General features: G+C 40.2%; 2 protein-coding genes across 2 annotated transcripts; both read right to left on the reverse strand.

The window, feature by feature from the left end:
- Window positions 1-412: 412 nt before the first annotated feature.
- Window positions 413-7,796, reverse strand: nsmce1 (NSE1 homolog, SMC5-SMC6 complex component). The gene is made up of 8 exons (XM_083981979.1): window positions 7,630-7,796; window positions 6,861-6,996; window positions 4,157-4,278; window positions 3,836-3,913; window positions 1,917-2,063; window positions 1,495-1,611; window positions 836-962; window positions 413-502 (listed from the first exon to the last, which is right to left on the reverse strand). Exons 2-8 carry the CDS (start codon window positions 6,976-6,978, stop codon window positions 468-470), a joined length of 744 nt encoding a protein of 247 aa, XP_083838105.1. The 5' UTR covers window positions 6,979-6,996; window positions 7,630-7,796; the 3' UTR covers window positions 413-467.
- Window positions 7,797-8,420: 624 nt separating this feature from the next.
- vps37a (VPS37A subunit of ESCRT-I) lies at window positions 8,421-17,398 on the reverse strand. Its single transcript, XM_083979198.1, has 12 exons — window positions 16,912-17,398; window positions 15,655-15,729; window positions 14,951-15,068; window positions 13,916-14,019; window positions 12,280-12,502; window positions 11,783-11,853; window positions 11,504-11,631; window positions 11,350-11,408; window positions 11,177-11,245; window positions 10,276-10,419; window positions 10,051-10,139; window positions 8,421-9,805 (listed from the first exon to the last, which is right to left on the reverse strand). The coding sequence occupies exons 1-11, from the start codon at window positions 17,019-17,021 to the stop codon at window positions 10,059-10,061; spliced, it is 1,182 nt and encodes a 393-aa protein (XP_083835324.1). The 5' UTR covers window positions 17,022-17,398; the 3' UTR covers window positions 8,421-9,805; window positions 10,051-10,058.
- Window positions 17,399-18,542: the final 1,144 nt, after the last annotated feature.

Raw genomic sequence — 18,542 nt, forward strand, 5'->3', positions numbered from 1 at the left:
AAATGCATTTCATCCACATGTCAGCAATTTCATTCAACACAGGATTGTGGCAAATTAATCTGTGATTTACACATCTAAGCTTCCAGCTGTAATGAAAAACTCGTGTAACCCATTACTGTATTTAGTTATGAGAAAAAATGTTTAACAGCAGATTATTCAAATCTAGATTATACTATCTTTTGTGTTACCTCTCCCCTCTGAGTCTCTAGCATGACGGTTAAGGAAGTGTGGACATAAATTTATAAAATGACCTTAGAAAAACTGCATTAGTCTTGTTCTACCAATGATGGTTGAAAAATACAGATAATAAAGACTTTTTAATAAAACACACTGTAATTTATTTTTGTAAAAAAAAAAAAAAAAGATATTTACAATTAACAGTTTGTTTTTTAGAAAACCTATGTTGCTTAACAAGTGCTTAACAATATGAACAAACCAAAAAGCAAACATTTAATACTTGAGTCACCTCATCTCCTGGACTGAGACTTGGGCCGTCTGACCTCTGTAATGAACAGAACAAATGATGTGTCAAACTCACAAGTGGAGTGTGTCTTCTTGTTCAAGTTATCTGTTATTAATAGCAAAGTGTGAACACAGAAAACAACACAAAAAGAAATGTAGATCAGACAGTGCCTTGCATCAATTTATCTTCTATAAAAACAAATCTAAAATTTTGTGCAGTACATCGAACATCGCAACACAAATCTCTAATCATGTAATAAAATGAAATGTCCTGGGGGTGTGATAAAAAGTGGGACTTGACACAGATATGACTTATTACTGAAAGTGTAATGTGTGGGGAAACATTAAAACATTCACATATAAATATAAATACCTGGGATTTCATGCGGCCAGAAGTCATCACAAGCTGGACATCGTGGCTCTGGTCTTCCTTTATAATACCGGGCCACACATGGGTTATGTATTCTTATGCCACATACAGGATTTTCGCAGATTTGGCACTAAAAAGAAAGAAAAGTAATCACATCAGATTGTATTTATCCAAACCAAAACCTCAAAGAATTAGGCTAATGTTTTATGTACAGGGTTAAGTGAAACTAAAATTCAATCTATTTCTTTCAAACTATGGACAAAACCATATCAATTAACACATTAATTATTCATTATGTCTTTGTGGCCTGTTCACTTTTTGTCTTGAAGATACTTTCTCTTCAAATAGTATGCATACACAGTGATTATGATTTCAGACTGAATATGTTGGTTTTTATAGAAATGTGATCTGATGGCTGGAATTATCCATTTATAATCATAACACCCCCAAAAAAACTGTCAGTGTCAATGACAAAACTGCTAGTAAGGACTAACTTGATACCCTGACTTCAAACAAAGGGAAAAACTGTCTCCTCAGTACATTTTAGTGAGAGAATTGAAGTGTTTCATGATATTAACACAGTATATAAATAACAAAACTGATAACAATTTATTCAAATGACATTTTCATTAATGTTTTAGAGAAACGGAGCAAACATTTACCTGGAAAGCGATGTTGTGACAGATATGACAAACTTTGACCTGGTCTAGATACATCGTGCGGAGATATGGCTCCATCTCTATAATACACCTGGTAGACAAGGTGTATTCACCCCGTTTCTAAATGAATGAACAGAAATCACAAAACAAATCCAACAGCAAAGATGACAAAACTTTTTTTTTTAATATGATTAATAGATAAGTTATAGTAAATAAAATACCTTTACTATTATTCAAAGCAAATGTCATATCATTATTTGCATCCACACATTTCACATACTGTATGCTCATTATGTGAAATGCAGATAACTGATATAGAAATATTAAATCAGAAGAAAAAAAAAACTTTGTTTCTATTGCCAATATTTTCAGCTAAGCTTTATCAAGGACATTTTTCTACATATAAATACAGAACAGTATTTTACCTCACTGAGCCATTTGTCGCGTACAAGTCTGTTCAGCAGGTGCTCTGTCTCACTCTTCTTCAGCTTTTTGGAGGTCATAGTGTCTGCACTGTTCAGGATGTCAGTGGACGAGGCCTTGCCATTTTCAGACCCAACAATCAGGTCCATCTGAGGCAGAGCAGCTAGAGTTAGTCATCATGACATGATGATACACTGACACTGCTGATAATTGCCGAAAGATGAGATACTGATGTTAACTGTAAATGTTAGATGATATTGCGAGCTAATGTTTCAGTTCATATTTTTGCCTTTTCACTCTCCATAAAGTAAATACATGTTCATTGTGTTTGCTTTTGTACAGTTACGGTTACAGTCTCTCTCTCTCTACACTCTTATTTCATGCTAATTGATTTGTCAAAGATGAGACAGAACACAACAAACAAAAGTAAGATAAATTAGACTGACAGCATTATATTTTTATTTTCACATTTCTATAGATATTCAATATCAATATCATGCTTGTGAAGTGTTTTGGGCACATCAATCATGTATTGAAAATCTGGGTCCATATTTATCAATCTTCTTAGAATTACTCCTGACAACACTGCTAAGAGTTGACCTATGAGTAAAAAAAATCTTCGCTGAAAGCTGCACTTAAAGGTTAGCTATTAAGCGCCTTAGTCGCACTTTTAGTCAAGTGTAGGACTGAATCTTAAGTGTCAGTCTCAGAGCTGAATTACAACAGCACTATGGACTTTTTCATTGTTACTATTTTTACTGTTACGATCATGATTCTGTTTACTCAATCTCCTCTCGTTGATCTTGTGCTCTGTATTTTTTAGTATGCTACTGTCATGATGTAGTGTCATGCACTTGGTTTTATCTCATACTGTTGATAATATGTTCTGTATTTTTAGATTAGCCGCCTATGGACTGGTGTTGAAAATTAGCACTTGTGCTAAACACACTCAAGCAAAGCATCTGGTCTGTCCACTGGAACAGTCTTAATGTATTTGTGATGTCCATATCAAATAAATAAACATAACATAACATGTGCTGTGAACAGAATTTTAGGTGACGTCACTTCCAAGTCCATAGAAATGACTGGTCGAATAGTCCCTGGTGATTATCAGGGGTGCAAACTCATCAGGGGTAAAAAAGGTGACAAGATACGGCATGCTCTCCTGGGGAATTTTTTTTTTAAACCAACTTTAAAGGTGAATTTACAGTCAATTTTAGCATGAGACTAGGGTCCAGATTTACTCAGGTTTGCACAGCTTTTGCTCCTGTTAAACCTGCACAATCTGTCTCTCTGTGTCTGGTTTTGAAACACGTGAAGAGGGTCTTCAGCCTATGCAGGTTTAGCATGAGCAAAAGCTGTGCAAAACTTGGAGAATCTGTCCCTTGATGTCCATCAGCAAAAGTGCTATTCGATAATCATTATCGAATAGCACTTTTGCTTGAAATGCCCATCCGTATTGGGAATCAAAAATAAATGTTTCCTAATGTTTCCAATTCATTAAGTCTAAAATGGCATTCTAAGACGCTTGATAAATACGTTCCCTGATATTGTCACAGCCCTTGTCACGTAGTGGGGAAAATTATATTTTCAGCTGCTCATCACTCTAAATATTACTGACATGTGCTCCTACGTCATGAGTATGTGATTTACAAGTTCTGCTCTCGTCAGATTCATTTCTGTATGTAAATATAGCTACAATATCACAGCTCCCTGAAACATTAGCTGCTACTCAGCTGTGCCTGGCCACTACTTACTTAAGTTATATTTCAGGCAGTATAAGATTAGTGAGGATATCTGATATAAAGTATTTTATTCTAAGTCTGCTGCATTGGACTGCATTATAATGTGCAGAAATTTCTACTCTTCAGGTCACTTACAAAATGTTGCTTTGCAGGAATGTCGGCTTCAGTCCACTCACCATTTTCCTGAACAGCTCCAGCTCATTGTCGGCGTAATCTGATGACATCCTGGTGATGTCAGTCTCAGCCATGTTCACCTGATGAAAATTGGAGTAAAACTGTGATTAATAATACCTCACTTGGCTCACTGCACTTTTAATAAGATACCTGTCTTCTTAAATTGTTGCTTTATAAAGCAGTTTAAATGGCTGAACTTCAAAACTTAAGTCACAGGGGAAAAGATGTTTCTTTTGTTGTGCTGAACTTCCCTGAGTCTGTACACAGATACACACAGTTAACAGGTTTTACCACAGCCCAGTGGAGAAATTAAAGATACTTACCAAGGCGTAGTACTGCTGACCGTTATCTTCCGACATCCCTTTTCTGACCTGCATGAACATGGGCTGCAGCTTTGAGTTGATTGTATCAATGAACTCGTCCAGTTTGTCAGGAACATACTGGGCTGCAAAGAAAAGAAACAAAATGTGTACACTCTCATGTTTACAGTGTCCTTGTCCAAATGAGGCAATTTAAATGACAATTCCAGGCAACTTCAACCTCAAGCTATAGTTATTTTAGGTCTAAAAGAAGAAATCTGAAGATTTTCTTTTTAACTGCCCCTGTTTTGCAGTAGCTGTCTGTCCCTGCATCACAACGGCAGCGATGAATGAGAGCGGACCGATCTTACGCTGTTAAGGCTGTTTACATCCCACCACAGACAACGTCAGATGGCTATTCAAATATGCACCGAGGGTTTGTTTACTTATAGAAAGCCGACATGTTTGTAAACAGAGCTGTAATACAAAGTCTCGCGAAGTCTAGCGCGAGAGTCAAGTTGACACGCTCAGTATGTTTACAGGTAGAATAAACAACAGCCAGACTTACTTCCTTTGTTGATAAAACAAACGGGAGCGCTTCAGACGACCTGTAAACATTGTTACCCGCCAACTTGACTCTGACGCGAGACTTTGCGAGTTTGCACAACCCTTTGTATTACAGCTCCGTTTACAAACATGTTTGTTTGCTTGAAGTAAACAAACCCCTTGGTGTATGTTTAAATAGCAATCTGACACTGATGTAGAAAAAAATTGCGGTTTTGAGGGATGTCAACAACCTAAACAGCGTAAGATTGGTCCACTCCCATTCATGCAAGGCGATGCAAGGACAGACTGACAGACAGAACTACTGCAAAACAGGAGCAATTAAAAAGAAAACCTTCAGAATCCTTCTTTTAGAAGGATTAGGATAGGGAAACTATAGCCCCAGGTTGAATTTGCCCAGAATAGTCCTTTAAAGCAGAAGTAAGCGGAATGTTTACATGTGTATACTACCTCTGACCTTGTTCTCTGATGCCCGTTTCTGCTTTTGTCTTTCCTTGTTTACACTCCATGTCTCCCCCCCCCCATATGGACAGTAACCACACTCCACCTTACAATAACTGTGAACTGGCCTTTGCATTGCTGCAACATACACTATAGTACTACCTCTGACCATGTCCTCTGGCGCCCCTGTGTTTTCTTGTCCTCTTTTTCATGTACATGACATGCCCATGGGATTCTGCACCATTGCACATTTTGCACTATGCACTTTTCACTATGTAAGGTTGTATGCTCCAACGTAATTTCATTGTTATTTATGGCAATGACAAATAAATGATGATTGATTGATTGATTGATTGATTTTTGTGTTAAAGCAGAAGTAAGCGATATATTTGTGTTAATATAAGTCTTAAATAGTTATATCTTCCGACAGCAATCACTTACATAGAGTGTTTGGACCGAAACACGGGTCTGTCAGTCACTTTGCTCTGCTCTGAGCCGAGGAGAAAACTTTTCTCGTATCCTACAATTTTTATCCAATGAGGAGAGAGAACGGCATGCAGGGCTGTGTGTGCAGCCAAGGGATGCGCGTGAATGTGGTGACGTAGGGACGAGGATTGTTATGGTGCGTTCAAGGAAACTCGTAACTCGTGTTTTTCCGACCTGTGAAGTTGTACCAGTTCGATCTGGTACGACTTCACAGGTCGGAGGTTACGAGTGGCCGTTATAGTGACTTTCACAGGTAAAACAGGTCGGAAAAACACGAGTGGGTTGCCTGGAACGCTACAAAGTCGTAAGTTGTGACATGAAGCTGTAAATTTACGGTTTCAAAAGCCTGCCTGGAACGCAGCATTAGCCAAAACGACCGGATCACTTACTTCTGCTTTAATATAAGTCTTAAATAGTTATATCTTCCGACAGCAATCACTTACATAGAGTGTTTGGTCCGAAACACGGGTCTGTCAGTCACTCTGCTCTGCTGTAAGCCGAGGAGAAAACTTTCCTTGTATACTTCCTTGCATCCTACAAGCTTTATCCAGTGAGGAGAGAGAACGGGATGCGCGTGAATGTGGTGACGTAGGGACGAGGACCAATAGATCCATGACGAGGGCGGGGGCTGCTAACTCCATCGGCTGACAAGAAGTTAGCCAAAACGACCGGACCGCTTACTTCTGCTTTAAGCTACTTGAAAAACCAATGACTCGACAAGTTTCTAGTTCTACTTCTTATGGTTTTAACCATAAAGTTTAAAAAGTTGGAAGTTTACCATCCATTAAATCTTTGTTTATGATTGAACATGTATGGAATCAAATATAATGCTAAATATTGGATCATAATTCAACATAAAAATACTGCCCAAGATGCATATGTACGTGAATACACAAACATTTTTTGTTTATGTCAATATAATGGAAATATTCTGTTGAATTTCAAGGCAGAAAATGCTGAGGGTCTGCATTTCTGTTCTTATCATTCAGGAATCTGCACAGGCCTTTATCTGCATTGAATCATATCTCTCAATGCACTTTGAGTTGAGTTATTCAAAATGTATTATGTACATTACAAAGGCAAGGCAAGGCAATTTTATTTGTATAGCCCATTTTTACAGTTTGTCTCAAAGGGCTTTACATGGCATCATAACAACATCCTCTGCCCTTAGACCCTCACATCCACTGAGGAAAAACTCCACAGAAAACCCTTTATAGAAAGACATAGAAAGACTCACTGTTGTGTGTTTCACAGCAATGCTGATAAAGTGTCCTTGCCCCTTGTTCATCAACAATGCCATTGGCCATCATGGTCTGCAGAAACCTTCGATGGCTGTCTCCCATCTGTCGTGACATGTCTCTGGACTGAAACACCTACAGAGTAATGAATGGTTTAAAACTTACTGTACATGAGGAGGTGTTTCTTATAATAATGGTCGCATCATTTCAGACAAATGGACCCATTCAGAGGCTTGAGAAGTTAGTGAGGATGCATGAGAAGACACATTTCCTTAATACTAACAGCTATAACTATACATGTGATCTAATATTAAAATAAAATGTGCATCTTTGAGACTGTTCGTCAAAATTTATTTAAAAATTTAGGAAATATTTGCACAAAAACGCCAACAAAATTAATACAACCAGTGATTTTACTATTTCGTCCACACTTTTTATTTACTCAATGACTGTTGGCATGACAACTACACTTCTTTGTACTGAATTACATCACAATTCAACAACAGCACCACAAACTACATCCTCCATCCTCCAAAAGGGCCTTCAGTTGTATATCCAGGTAATACAAGCAGTTAACACTCCTGACAAACCCCAGAGCAGCAACACAGATTAAGTACCGACGCTTCCCGTGTGTCGTGGCTTCTTGTACCACCGACTTTGACATTATCACAACGACTTCAAGTTGAAACACCGACAACAGGTTGTTTAACTGTTAGCTACGATGAGAAAGTTAAGTTTCATTACAACAGAAGCAACTTGCCCGCTCACCGTTGACGACTGTCACAGCTAGCTCAGAAACCTCGTCGGTGAAGGGTTGACTTCAGGTTACTTGCAGTTTGATTTCACTGGGATTTTTGATTTCAACATGTGTAGAAAAAAGGCGTCGAAGTCTTAGATAAATCAAACACAAGTTTACCGGGCTCTCCTTCAGCCGCGCGCCTTCCTGCTCCTACGGCTCACACACTTCCGGTAGTTTGAGGTTCACGGTGAATTACTGCCACCTGTGGCTGCGGAGGTTACATACACCATGTGGGGGGTAAAAACAAGTACGCGGAGGACACATTCTTGAGTTTAAAAAGCGTTTTACAATCCTATCTGACTTGAGATCTCTACATTGTCCCTCGTCATGTTTCAGATATTCTTTGAGATGCGCATATTGCAGCTCATCAAGTACAATTCATCTGGTTTCACTGAAATAAGAACATTTAACAGAAAAAACCCCAACCACTGGAGTATATTTGTCGATGAAAACAGAACAGCATAAAATACTGTATTTCCATGTCTTCCTGTGTTGTGCTCCCTCCCTCTGCATGGTGTCATTTTCTGTTTGCAACTCCATGTCAGTGCACAGATGTACGTACAGATGTAACATAGAAGTCAGAGGTAATATTAAGTGTAGAGCATTAGCCCCAACCTTTCATTAGAGACCACGCAAATGTAAACATCTGTCTGGGCAGTCACAGGTGCAACTCATTAGCAATCATCGCCGATTCAATCTTGTCTAGTATGTTGAACAGCAAAAACAAAACAACTCAGCTTTATTCTAAATGCTTTATTACTCTAACAAATTAAATAAGAACATATAATACAAGGTGTCTGAGTCTTTGATTACAATATAGCCTATTATTAACATTATTTAAATACAGTATCCAATGTCATTAACTTTTACTGCAGCATTTAATCTAATGTTCCTCAACTTTATCCCAAAACGTCTGTGGCTCTTCAAACATTTCAAGTTCAAAAGGCGTCATAAAATAGTCAGGTTATCATAACAATACTCATCAGCGAAAGACAGTCATCAGTGTGTTTACATATACACAAATAATTCGATTTTTGTAAAATAGAAAAATAAAAAAGCACAGAATTAAGGTAATAGTCTGATGGAACCGTTTACAGTACTCTGATTTCCCCTCATGATGAATTCATAAAAGTGGTTTGTTAAATCGAACTAAATCACCAAAACCATCAACAGTAACTCAAAAACAACTGGTTTATGCTGACTTGATAATTTAAGTAATTTGTGACAACAAAGAGGAGATACATCAACCCGGTGCTAACAGTGTATTGTCTTGACATGTTGAATCAAATTATTTATGTTTATGTAAACACAGTGATACTTGTGATATTTAGTTAATTGTCCAATTGTAACAACTTAAGAAACAACCACTTCCCATACTTAAAATTCACAGCCCAAGGTAAAAACACTGCTCTATTCTTGCTTCTTTACGTTCATTGGCAAATTCCAAATTTGTTTAATTTACAAACAGGATTGCCTCAGATGGATTGACGACACCCCACTAATGAGATGCATGTACATGCATCGAACAACCTTTCCAATGTAAACAGGAGATTTAATGTGTAAAAGTTGCCCCATGTGTTATAGTCACTGAAGCAAGGACAGAGCAATGATCTCTGAAACTGGAAATAGAGACACTGACATTTCAACAGTTTGTTTATAGTGAACTTGATCACTGCATGGAAAAATGTAAGATTGGGAATACTGTCCTATTTTTTGATTTTGTACTTTCTGTGTTCACATCACCAACCACTTTGATCAGGTGGCACTACACGAATCCCCAACAGTAACAAAACTCTTTGTCATCACTGTCGAGTCAAAACTGGACAAACTGAAAGTGAAATTAAAATTATTCACAATGTGATCAATCCTCAGTGATGTGGTTGAACAGCCAGGCATGTGTCATTCATTCATCCAATCCTGGCCACCTGTGGTGACACGATAGTTTCTCCATCTTGCTCTCACACAATCCAACTTCATTTTTATAAATTCAAATGTAAGAAAAAGGGGGCGTCGCTTTCAGCCCATCATTGCCATCATCATCTTTACATTTTTCCAAAGTACCCTCTGTTGACTCAGTGTGCTTTTTGTCCTCTCTAATGTCTTTATCCTTTTAGTTGGCAGCAGTTGGCTGAGAAAACACCAAACCTGAGGATGACATGTAAGAAGCAGAAGTAAGTTGTAAATAGAAGGAACACAACGATGACGATGATGAAAAGCTGTATTTTTTTCTTGATAACAGTGGAGGGAAGTTTAACTATAAGCAAAAGTCATGAGAGCTGCCGGTTGTGAGTCATCAGCTGAGATCCGACAGTTTCCCTTTGACTGCGTGAATGTTAACAATCTTGTGTTTTGCTTAGCGCTTGATGGTGTTGATCATCTGTGTGTACTACCTCGTGTTCTAGTGGCTGGTAGGAAACTGTCCATGTGTGTTGATAGACTGTTGCAACTTCTCCTCTTTGGCCCTTCTGCTGTGGCAAAGCTGTTGAATAACACAAGAGCCATCAGTACACAGTGCCTCTTCTGATGTTATGTACTGCATTTCTGATAGCATTCAGACTCATAAAACTATGTACTATAGATATCTCCTGACAGATACAGCGCTTCAGGCCTCTCACCGTTCTTTTTTCCATGAAGCCGGTCAGGAATTCGTCTATGTCTGTGCGCCCCTCTAAGAAGTTCTCAGCCGTTTCCTCCGACTCCTCTTCTGCCTGGTGTGCAGCAACTTTTAACCGGGCCTGTAAAGTACTAAGACTGCAACTCTAGCAGGGAACAAAAGACACTTGGTAAGAAAGAGAGCAGCAGAATTTTTCAGTTTGAAAACATGTACAAACATGTTTGGGTTGGGCACTTCAAATGTCTCAATATTTTCTCCTTTGTCTTCTTACATTTGACAATGTAACAACAATGTGGTCATGACCTTCTTTCCTCTTAAAACTGACCAGTAAAAAATACTATTAATTCTAAATTATTTCTCGGATACAAATCCCAGAAACTTTAAGTCAAATGTTAAACGGACCCCGAGGAGTTTTTTTTTTTAGTTATAATAGAGTCTCATATTAATGTGGATGAATCTACGTTACCCACACACTTGTTAATGGATCCATTTTCGATAAATATATTGTTTTGTCTTTATCGTTATTTTGTTATTATTATTTAGTGGTTGACTTGCCCAGCATTTCCTACTTTTGGTTTCGCAGACGCTGCCCGGCGGGTCATGGGACTAACGCCGCCGAATCGCCGTTTATGGTCGGAACTACGACGGTATCTGATCATCTTCGAACCACCGACTTTCATTCTTGATTTGAAAACATTCTTGACAAATGTTTTCGCTTTCATCCGTCTTGCGCTGGTCCAAGATTTTCACCGTGCGCTCTGAGTCTCATGGGAAATGTAGTGTGAAAACACTTTGCTTTCCAAAACTCCTCGTTGTCCCTTTAAGCATGAAATTGAACGGGTGATCAAAAGCTTCCACCCATTAAGGTCTCTTTGACAGGAGTGATTAATGTAGCCTCTTACCTCGCTGAGTTCATGCTGTCTTTGCATCTTTGTCTCAAAGGCCGACTTCATCTGTGTCAGCTGTTCATACTGTCAACACAGCAAACAGACCCCCTGATCATTAAGCTCCAAGACAACAACATGAATGGGTTTGTTGTGTGTGTGTGTGTAAAGGAGATGACATAAGGGCTCACCTTGTTGAGCATTTCTTGTCTTTTTGCTTCCAACTGTGGCTCCATCTGAAGGTTTTTCTCTATAAAAGGACAAAAAAAAAACACAGGTCTTTGTAACGCTCCACTCTAAGGCCTCTTTTTCATAATTTGCCTGTGAAATAGGGGAGGAGCTTACTAGCCATGTTCACTATGCTGGTGACCAGCTCCTCTTTGTCGCTGGTGACCTGCTTGAGCTGTGGCAGAGTCACAAAGAATTCCAGGAGGACATCCTCGTTTTCAGACATATCTGATAACTTGGTGAGACTGGTGTGGGACGCAGCGGGTCAGAGGAAAAGAAAACAAAGACATCAATTACAGATACAAGAGAATTTTTCCCTTCTTGCAGACACACATTGTAACCTGCTTTAATAAAGTCTCAGCCATAAAATCTAAACAACATTTTGGTATACTTTACTTCAAGTCACAGAGCTCAGGAAACGACTCAGGAATTTCAGGCATCTTGTACATGTGTCCGTTCAGTCCAGCCTAAGAGAGACACAAGTACTGTAAGCAAGTCATGTTCTTCAATTGACCTGGTTTCTAGATTTGTGGAGATCCAACTGATCAATCTTAGGAAAAGCTGCATAAGCAGATGAAACACACCCTCTTGAATCAGTATAGCTGGACTGGCCAATCTCAGTTTGTGAAGGTGTTGACATTTGAGGGATTCTGGCTGTACTCTAATTTTTCTTTCATCATATTTTATTCATTTGTCTTGGTGAGCCTTAATTTTTGCAAAGAGCTAAATGTTTGACTGTTTCCCCCCCAAAAATAATGCAGCCAAGGGGTATGTTTCATGTTAATCAAAGTTTATTTAACATGATCAACATACACTTTATGATCCCCACTGTGTGTGTGTGTGTGTGTGTGTCTGCGTCTGTGTATTGTGTACATTATCCATCATCAGTGTACCTGGGGGTCTACAGTGGGTACAGGCAGTGGCAGGTCAGAAATCAGTCCATATGGAGCTGGAGCACGAGGAGGACCGTGGGCACTATCCATCCCTGGGTGAGGCATGGGAGCTGGAGCTGGGCCCGGACCAGGAGGTGGCGTCTGACTGGGACCCCCGTGACGAGAACTATAGTGGAAAGCTTGAGTGGGGTAAGGAGCCATGCCCGATGACTTGTACATACTGCTGCAATACAAGGGGGGAGAAAACACGAATCAGAATCAGCCTTTATTGTCACCTATACAGAAGTACAGTGAAATTACAGCACTCAATCCGTCCGTACATATACAGAATAAGACAGACATAACAGGATGACTGGGCGATAAGAGGGGGGAGGAAAAGGAGAGAAACAAGAGGAAAGGGGAGGAGGAAAAAAAGCAGCTCCCAGACTATGCTCCTGTGGAGGGGTACACTTTGGGACTGGGAAAAAAAACCTCAGCAACATAGGCACATCGGCAGCCAGCCGAAGCCATCATCGGCGCAACCCGCGGACCCCGCTTGTTGCACTGGGGGATGAAAGCGGCGAAGGCGTGGGATGGGGGGTTAGGGGGGTGTGTGTTGCATGTGTGTGCGTGTGTGTACATAAGCCTGGAGAGTCGCTTCGTCTAGCCTCACAATCAGTGCCTCAGTTCACAGGGTGTCATCGCGATAACACAGCAGGTTGCCATGGAGGTGTCCTTGATCGGGTCCCAGACCGAGTCAACAATCAACAGGTGTCCATGAAGGAAGGGAGGGAGGAATAGGAATGCAGAGCATCTCACTGCAGCGATCTCCTGGGGGAGTTGTTCCAGCAGCAGCCTTGGCCGAGGCCGGTGCCGTGGGACGCCGAAATGCAGTTAGATTATGATTGTTTGGGTTAGGGCGAGTGGTCGCATTCCAATAGACTCAACTTACTCTGTTTGTCCATTCTGGTCTCCAAATCGATCCATTCGTCTTTGCAAAGCCGAAAGCTTCTCCAAGATGTTCTGCATGTTGCGGTTTATAGCCACAGTCCGAGCGCTAACAGCTCTGTCCACCCAATCAATCATGTCGGGCAGCTTCACAGGGCTTTGGACTGCTGTCACCGTCTTCTGAATTTTTCGATACACCAGGGCAATGCCTAATCCAATCAGCAGATAACCTATTATCATGGTACTGAATATGTAGATATCCTCGATGTCCTCAACGGAAAGAATCGCCAGGCACACGACCCTCCACTTCTCTGACGAGTCCATCATGTAACCAGCGACAAACGTTCCATCAGGGCAGACAGGTTCCCCCGAACCCGAGCTTCTCGTCGAGAAAATTCTGTCAATTGCGTTGAGAGACCAGTTGACCAATTCCATGATTTAAATTTGGAGAGCAATGCGGAGAGAGGCTCCCAACGTTTGAGACAAGACAGGACAAGATGTGAGAAGCAAAGCAGGGAAGATAAGGGAGAGGAGAGAGAGAGATGCGTCCGCCTTCGTTGAGAGCAGGAAGAAAATTGTTATTTTGATTTCTGGCCAAAACACTTTGATAAGACCCAAGTTGCCTCAACACATAGACAAGAGTTTTCTGTTCTAAGGGAACGTAGTGAGACACAAGTGTCTCCCTATTCTCCATGAATATTAAACTCACTATGGGAAGCCACCAGGACCGGAGGACATCAAGGCAGGAGGACTTTTCCAGAACTCGTCCAACAGACTCTGTATGACCTTACCCAGATCGGAATGCATCCCAAACTGCAACATAGACAACAACACAAACTTGATACTTAGAAGGAAGTGAGGATATCATAATCGACAAATATAAGGCAAGAACAGGGACAGGAGATGAGAAACAACCAGGAAAAAGCAACTGAATTCTAAACAGCTGAACAACACCACATTTGCATGCACACTACACCAGGCTGTTCAGAGAAGTCATGGGAAGGCATTTACTTGATTAAAGTCAAATCCAGCAAACAGACCCCCCTCTTACACACCAGCTCTGCTGTGACTGACGTTTTGAAGTATGACTTTTCCTAATTATAGTAAACAACACATACCTTCTGTTTCTTATAAAAATTATCCTCAACATTTTATTTCTTGAGGATGCATTCAGAGAACAGGCCCTGTGCTTGGAAAAAACTGTTTTTCTTCTGCGTAGCTGTGGAAACCACCTTATTTTTCTATTTTCAGTTTCAGTTTTAGTCAGATGGGATTTAATTTGTTATACAATTATGATTATTATCCTTCATTCTAACTGAGCCTCTGTAACAGGAGTAATGTCAATTTGCTGTGTTGTGTTTTCAGCTTCAGTTCATACTATAAAGGCGTGAAAACCATGTTCATAAGCTGAGGTTATAGATGAGAATGGTGTAAATGCACAAGTGAAGCTTTGTTACTGAGTGACAACAAAATGTCAAAATTGTGCCAGCTCACCTCCACAATTTTTCTAATTATAACACATATTTATAGGACTACTATTGACTTTGTATAACACGTCAGACATAATCTGTTTCAGTGCACACATTAGTACACACCATGACTGGCCAACAAAAAAGCAGACAGTGATTAAAAAACAAAAACAAAAAAAAAACACAACAACCTGGAAGCTACTTGGCAAACAAAAATGGGAAACCACCAACTTAACCAAACCGATAACAATTAAAAACGTAAGACCACTACTTACATTAGTGATGAGGGGACTAGTGATCATGGTGCCATTATTGCTGTCAACTAAATGATGACCAACAGGAGGGTAGACACTAACCACTGGCTTCTCCTGAGGGAACTGAGGAGGTAGCAGACTGAAAGAAAGAGAAGATCAATACTGTAAGAAGGAAGAGGGGCAGTGTAATATGTATTGTCCCTATAACACAGTCCTAGACCTAATAAGACTCAAATTGGAGGCCTTCGCATCACTGTGAGAGAACTGGTAAAGGTCTTCACCAACAGACTTTGGATAGTTCATGCTGTGGGGACAACATCTAAAATTACATACTGTAGAAGTTGCTGACTGACTTTGACTTTTTTACTTTTCTTGCCCTTCTTCTCAAATGCTTTTGTGAGACTATGACTATTTTAATCTAGCGCTTCATTTTTTTTATCAACAGAACATAGGGTTCACATCCTCTTGTTGTGAGCTGTTGATGAAGCATACTTAAATTCTTGTTTTTTTAAAACAAAAAACAAAAAAAATCACAAAAACACAAGTTATAAATGAAGAAAACATTTGTGACTTTTGTGTTCTGTGGTTTATTATTATTATTATTATTTTTTTTTTACCACAGTAGGAATTCCAACCAGTCAATGGTTGATGTACAGAGTGACTGTGTGAGAGGTACCTTCTGCTTTCGGTACTCACACAGTGGCTCTGTGCAAAGATGTACTCACATGTTGACACTAATGGTGGAGTTGTTGACTGTGAAAGGTATTCTATACTCCACATCCTTCTGAATCTCTGCAAGGCTGTTGAGGAAGAGAAACACAGGACAGCTGTGACATGCCATGCTGAATTTGTAGTCATAGTTAGCTCAAATTACAAAACTTATTTGATTTCCATTAACCAGCGTCTCCCATGTTCAATGTGACCAACTGACACCCTTCTCCTATTACTGTATGCTGTAAGTGTAATGCTGTACTATTTACTATGTTCGCCGCTGAAAACAGTTTGTCAACTCCACAGGAACTCAGCATCAGATTTTTAAACATCTTTGAAGATATGCTGCATATCGAAAAGCCATGGCCTTACACCCTGTCCTATACAGTTTATGAAAAGACTGATACTCTTTTCTTTTATGCACTCCCTCCTTCACGCCAATGCCATGCCCTGATCAGCATTTCTCACAGCACATTAGCCATGTGGTCTCCACTGGTAACAAACAGTACCATCACAAATAAGTGTGCAAACCCATCATATTCAGCATACAGCACATCAGCAGGGTGATGACTGTGATTTAAGGCAACCAACTAACTAACACGAGATATATAGCAGCCGTCTTGTCCCTGTGTATGTCTCAGTATACTGATAAAAACAAAGAAGTTACTAGATGACAGAGCTGCTTCGTAAACAAAGGCTAATACTTTAATCCCCGCGTCAATGAGCAGGCTCCTTATGAAACTACATGCGTGACAAGTTCGCTCAACAAACACTTGAGTGATCACTGAACATGACCGGCCTGCTCATAGCTTGTGTCATAAACCCTAAATATAGAAACTGGTAATGTCACTTGACTTGATTAGCTTGTCAGCTAGCACTGCGCCCCAGGAAACCACGTCTAGCTCGTTAGCAATGAGGAGGGGTTAGCAACCACAAGCAGCCCTGTTATTGACTCGATTACTTCACATTTGTACAGAAAAGCAGGTGTAAATGTAACACAGCCCGAGGTTGTGGTGGGCTATTTGTTAGCCTAACCTGGCGTGTTTCTTCTGACTTCACTGTGGTGGCTAGCTACAGTATGCTAAGTAAACATCAGCTGTGCATGTAAACCCAGTGAGTCAACATGATCCTCCTATTAACGCCGGTTGAGTTTCCGGGGAAGCATTGTGTTCACATTATCCTAACATAAGGAGATACAATATCGTGTATAATGTTGACAAGCTAACGAGCAGCAGCAGCAGCTTCTGGTTCCTGGTGAGCGGTCACAGTACCTGGGATGAGCCGCTTTGAGTGACTCGATCTGCCGCTGTCTTTGTTGCTGTAGGCTGTTCAGAGGAGGGAGAGGTCCGGAGCCTTTGGACAGGGGGAAAAGCCAGTTCATCCTCTCCTGGCGACCAACCACACACTGGACTGGGTGACAGACAGAGGCTACGAGCCGACAACAGACGCAGACGAAGTGGCAGAGAAAGTGAGCATGAGGAGCGCCCGGCCGGAGGTTTGTGGTGCTGCTAACCGCTGTTAGCCGACTGACGACGCGGGTTGTTGTCCACACGAGGCTTCACTCTGTAGTTACGTTACAAAGTCAGATAGCATATCCGCATGTGTCGGATAAAACGACTATTTCGTTTTATCTCCACAGCTCTCTGTGTAATTTCAACACTGTCACTAGCGTAAACGAAGAGCGAGATAATTACTGTTCAAGGAAGACAACAACCTTGCGGCTAACAGCTTGATCAACTTATTTACGTATTACGTCAAACAGCGACTCGACGTCAGGCGCAACTTCCTGTTTACGAGCCTGATGAAAATTGAAATGATAGAAAGGGGATTTATTTTTGGTTGACTTCATGATTGAAATGTTTTTTTTTAGGACTGCTTCTGAACAAAATGAACATTAAAACTTAAATAACTTTTAAAAGATTTGACCTTCATTTTTGTATGTAAACCCTAACTTTATTGACTTGTCTCACCTGAGAAAGCACTGTGAGGTTTATTAATTTATGACATCACCTTTTAATATTTTTTCCTTCCTTATTTTTCTTCTTTCTTGTTAATTTTTCAACAAAGGCCAAATAACAATAATGTAATGTATAATATCAAATGGATTACACGATGCAGTTGAAAGTATGCCTCAGCTGTGGAGATTCAACATTCAGCGATCAATTTTAATGTTACATCGAAATTTTGCTGTATTTATGAAACAGAAAAAGGACTGAATCCAACATGACCCATAACCCTGCAAAAATTGAGGACCTAACAGCACAAGTTGAGGGAACATGTTGATAATCACAGTGGTGTAATAAGACAACTTCCTCTCAACCGAAGAAAAACACAAATTATTGTCAACCGGTTAATATCTTTACATGCCATGCCCACACCTTGCCGGGATGAGGTGTGATTAATTGAGTGAAAACACCTGTGGGGGGGCTTTATATACAATTCACAGACGAACACAGGTGTAATTAATCAAACTGATGGCTGGTTTCTATTTCACTGCTTTAGTTTCAGGTGTTTTATTGTATTGTTAACACTGTCTCACCCACCTACTTTGACACTTGAAAAATACACTCACAGAATTATTTTGTCTTTAGTCTTGGATCTGTTCTTTTTCCCCTACAAATTACAGAACCACTCTGATCATATTCCCTCCCTCAAAGCTCCACAAGGAAGCAATGAACGGTCATCAATGACAGAGAACATATGAAGTGAATCATTATTCTCTATCCGCTTTGCGCTCAGAAGGGAATATCACGACTCTTCATCGTGGTTAGCGAGACCAAACACTTTAGAAACACATTTCTCAAGTCAGAAACTATAGAAATGATCCCTGAAAGTATAGTCTTAGTTTGGAAGAGGGTGAGAACAGCGTGTCAGTCACAGGACAACCTTTCTTAGTCATGGT

Source organism: Trachurus trachurus, assembly GCF_905171665.1.
Source record: "Trachurus trachurus genome assembly, chromosome: 1".
NCBI classification, from domain to species: domain Eukaryota; kingdom Metazoa; phylum Chordata; class Actinopteri; order Carangiformes; family Carangidae; genus Trachurus; species Trachurus trachurus.

Excerpts from the sequence above, each read along its gene's own strand:
- vps37a (XM_083979198.1), bottom strand. The coding sequence starts at position 17,021 with ATGAACTGGCTTTTCCCCCTGTCCAAAGGCTCCGGACCTCTCCCTCCT. Across the intron at positions 14,020-14,950 it reads CTAGTCCCCTCATCACTAAT|TTTGGGATGCATTCCGATCT; the intron begins GTAAGTAGTGGT and ends TCTATGTTGCAG. Across the intron at positions 10,420-11,176 it reads GACAGCATGAACTCAGCGAG|AGTTGCAGTCTTAGTACTTT; the intron begins GTAAGAGGCTAC and ends GTTCCCTGCTAG.
- nsmce1 (XM_083981979.1), bottom strand. The coding sequence starts at position 6,978 with ATGTCACGACAGATGGGAGACAGCCATCGAAGGTTTCTGCAGACCATG. Across the intron at positions 4,279-6,860 it reads TTGCTGTGAAACACACAACA|CCCAGTATGTTCCTGACAAA; the intron begins GTGAGTCTTTCT and ends TTTTCTTTGCAG. Across the intron at positions 3,914-4,156 it reads GTCAGCAGTACTACGCCTTG|GTGAACATGGCTGAGACTGA; the intron begins GTAAGTATCTTT and ends AATTTTCATCAG.